The 1,304-nt window shown below is 58.1% G+C and overlaps 1 protein-coding gene across 1 annotated transcript in view; it reads left to right on the top strand.

Annotated features, from left to right (window-relative positions):
• The window catches only part of STARD3 (StAR-related lipid transfer (START) domain containing 3), a 25,015-nt gene that overhangs the window by 21,271 nt on the left and 2,440 nt on the right, over nt 1-1,304 (top strand). The window contains 3 exon segments of the mRNA XM_010842664.1: nt 448-510; nt 680-775; nt 1,142-1,252. Of these exon segments, the coding sequence (XP_010840966.1) occupies nt 448-510; nt 680-775; nt 1,142-1,252 (270 nt within the window).

The following is a 1,304-nucleotide window of genomic DNA, read 5'->3' as shown; positions in this document are numbered from 1 at the left end:
CCCGCCCCTGCCGCTCTGCCGCCTCAGCTCCAGCTTTGAAGGGGAAGCCAGGCTTCTGTGCTGTGTCCGGTGTTTTGTTTCATGACCAAAACAATATTATCTAGAAAGATGGCAGAGAGCTTGGAAAACAGGGGGAAAACATCCCCGTCCCTTTCTCTGGCCAGTTCCCCTGGCAGCCTCGGCGGCCTGGAGAGACAGGCCTTCGTGGTTGCAGCTGCAGCTGTGCTCCTGCCTTTTAACTTGATATCAAAAGCCCTTCTCTCCTCATGGCAGGACATTTGTCAGAACCACTGTTTTTTAATGGTTGCTCAGATATCCCCCAAATTCCTAAAGTTTTCTCCTCTGAGCTGTTAAAATCTTGCCCTGCCCGTCACCCATTCCTGCCCTCAACCCAGCCCTCTTCTACCCTCCACTCACCTCCCTGGTGCCCTTCTGTCCCTGCCATAGGAATATGGGGACACTGTGTACACCATCGAGATTCCCTTTCACGGCAAGACCTTCATTCTGAAGGTGGGTGATGGAAAGAGTGCTCTGGAGCTTCTTGCTCTGCCTGGGACTCCATCCAGGAAGGGCCTGGTGGTGTGGGGACCCTCCGGCAGGTTTCTCCCACCCAACAGGAAAGGGCTGGTGTGCCCAAGTACATCTGGCACCATCCAGCCCTCTGCCCACCCCACCCCAGACCTTCCTGCCCTGCCCCGCGGAGCTGGTGTACCAGGAGGTAATCCTGCAGCCTGAGAGGATGGTGCTATGGAACAAGACGGTGACCGCCTGCCAGGTGAGCTGAGCCAGCGGTCCAAGCCTGGCACCCCTCAGGGCAGAGCCATCAGGCAGGTGAGGGCGTGATCCAGTGTGAACAGTGAACCCCCTGGGGACCCGGGTCGCATCACTGAACTACTCTGGGCCTCAGCTTCCCCATCTGTAAAATGGGGATGGTGGTAATAGTTTCCTCCAAGAGAGGGTCTGGAAGATGGAAGAACAAAATGCTCAGAGTGCTGGGTCCAGCGCCCATGAATGGAAGTGGCTCCTAATTACAGGGCCTGAGCAGGGAGCCGGCTGACCTGGGGGCTTTCCTGAGATGCTGGGCCCATCCTCGGGGTTTTCCTGGGGTGGCTGCACCTTATGTCTGCCCTGACGCCCGCAGATCCTACAGCGAGTAGAGGACAACACCCTCATCTCCTATGATGTGTCTTCAGGGGCCGCAGGTGGCGTGGTCTCCCCCAGGTGAGCCCCCCCTACCCGCCCCCTCAGGCAGGCCTCCTGCCCTTGGGCCTTCTACACAACCCCCTCATCTAATCATCCCCCTC

The sequence above is a fragment of the Bison bison genome, unplaced genomic scaffold (assembly GCF_000754665.1).
Source record: "Bison bison bison isolate TAMUID 2011002044 unplaced genomic scaffold, Bison_UMD1.0 scf7180017864180, whole genome shotgun sequence".
In the NCBI taxonomy this organism is placed as follows: Eukaryota; Metazoa; Chordata; class Mammalia; order Artiodactyla; family Bovidae; genus Bison; species Bison bison.
Note: the sequence above shows the minus strand (reverse complement) of the source record. Positions and strands in the feature narration are given on the sequence as shown.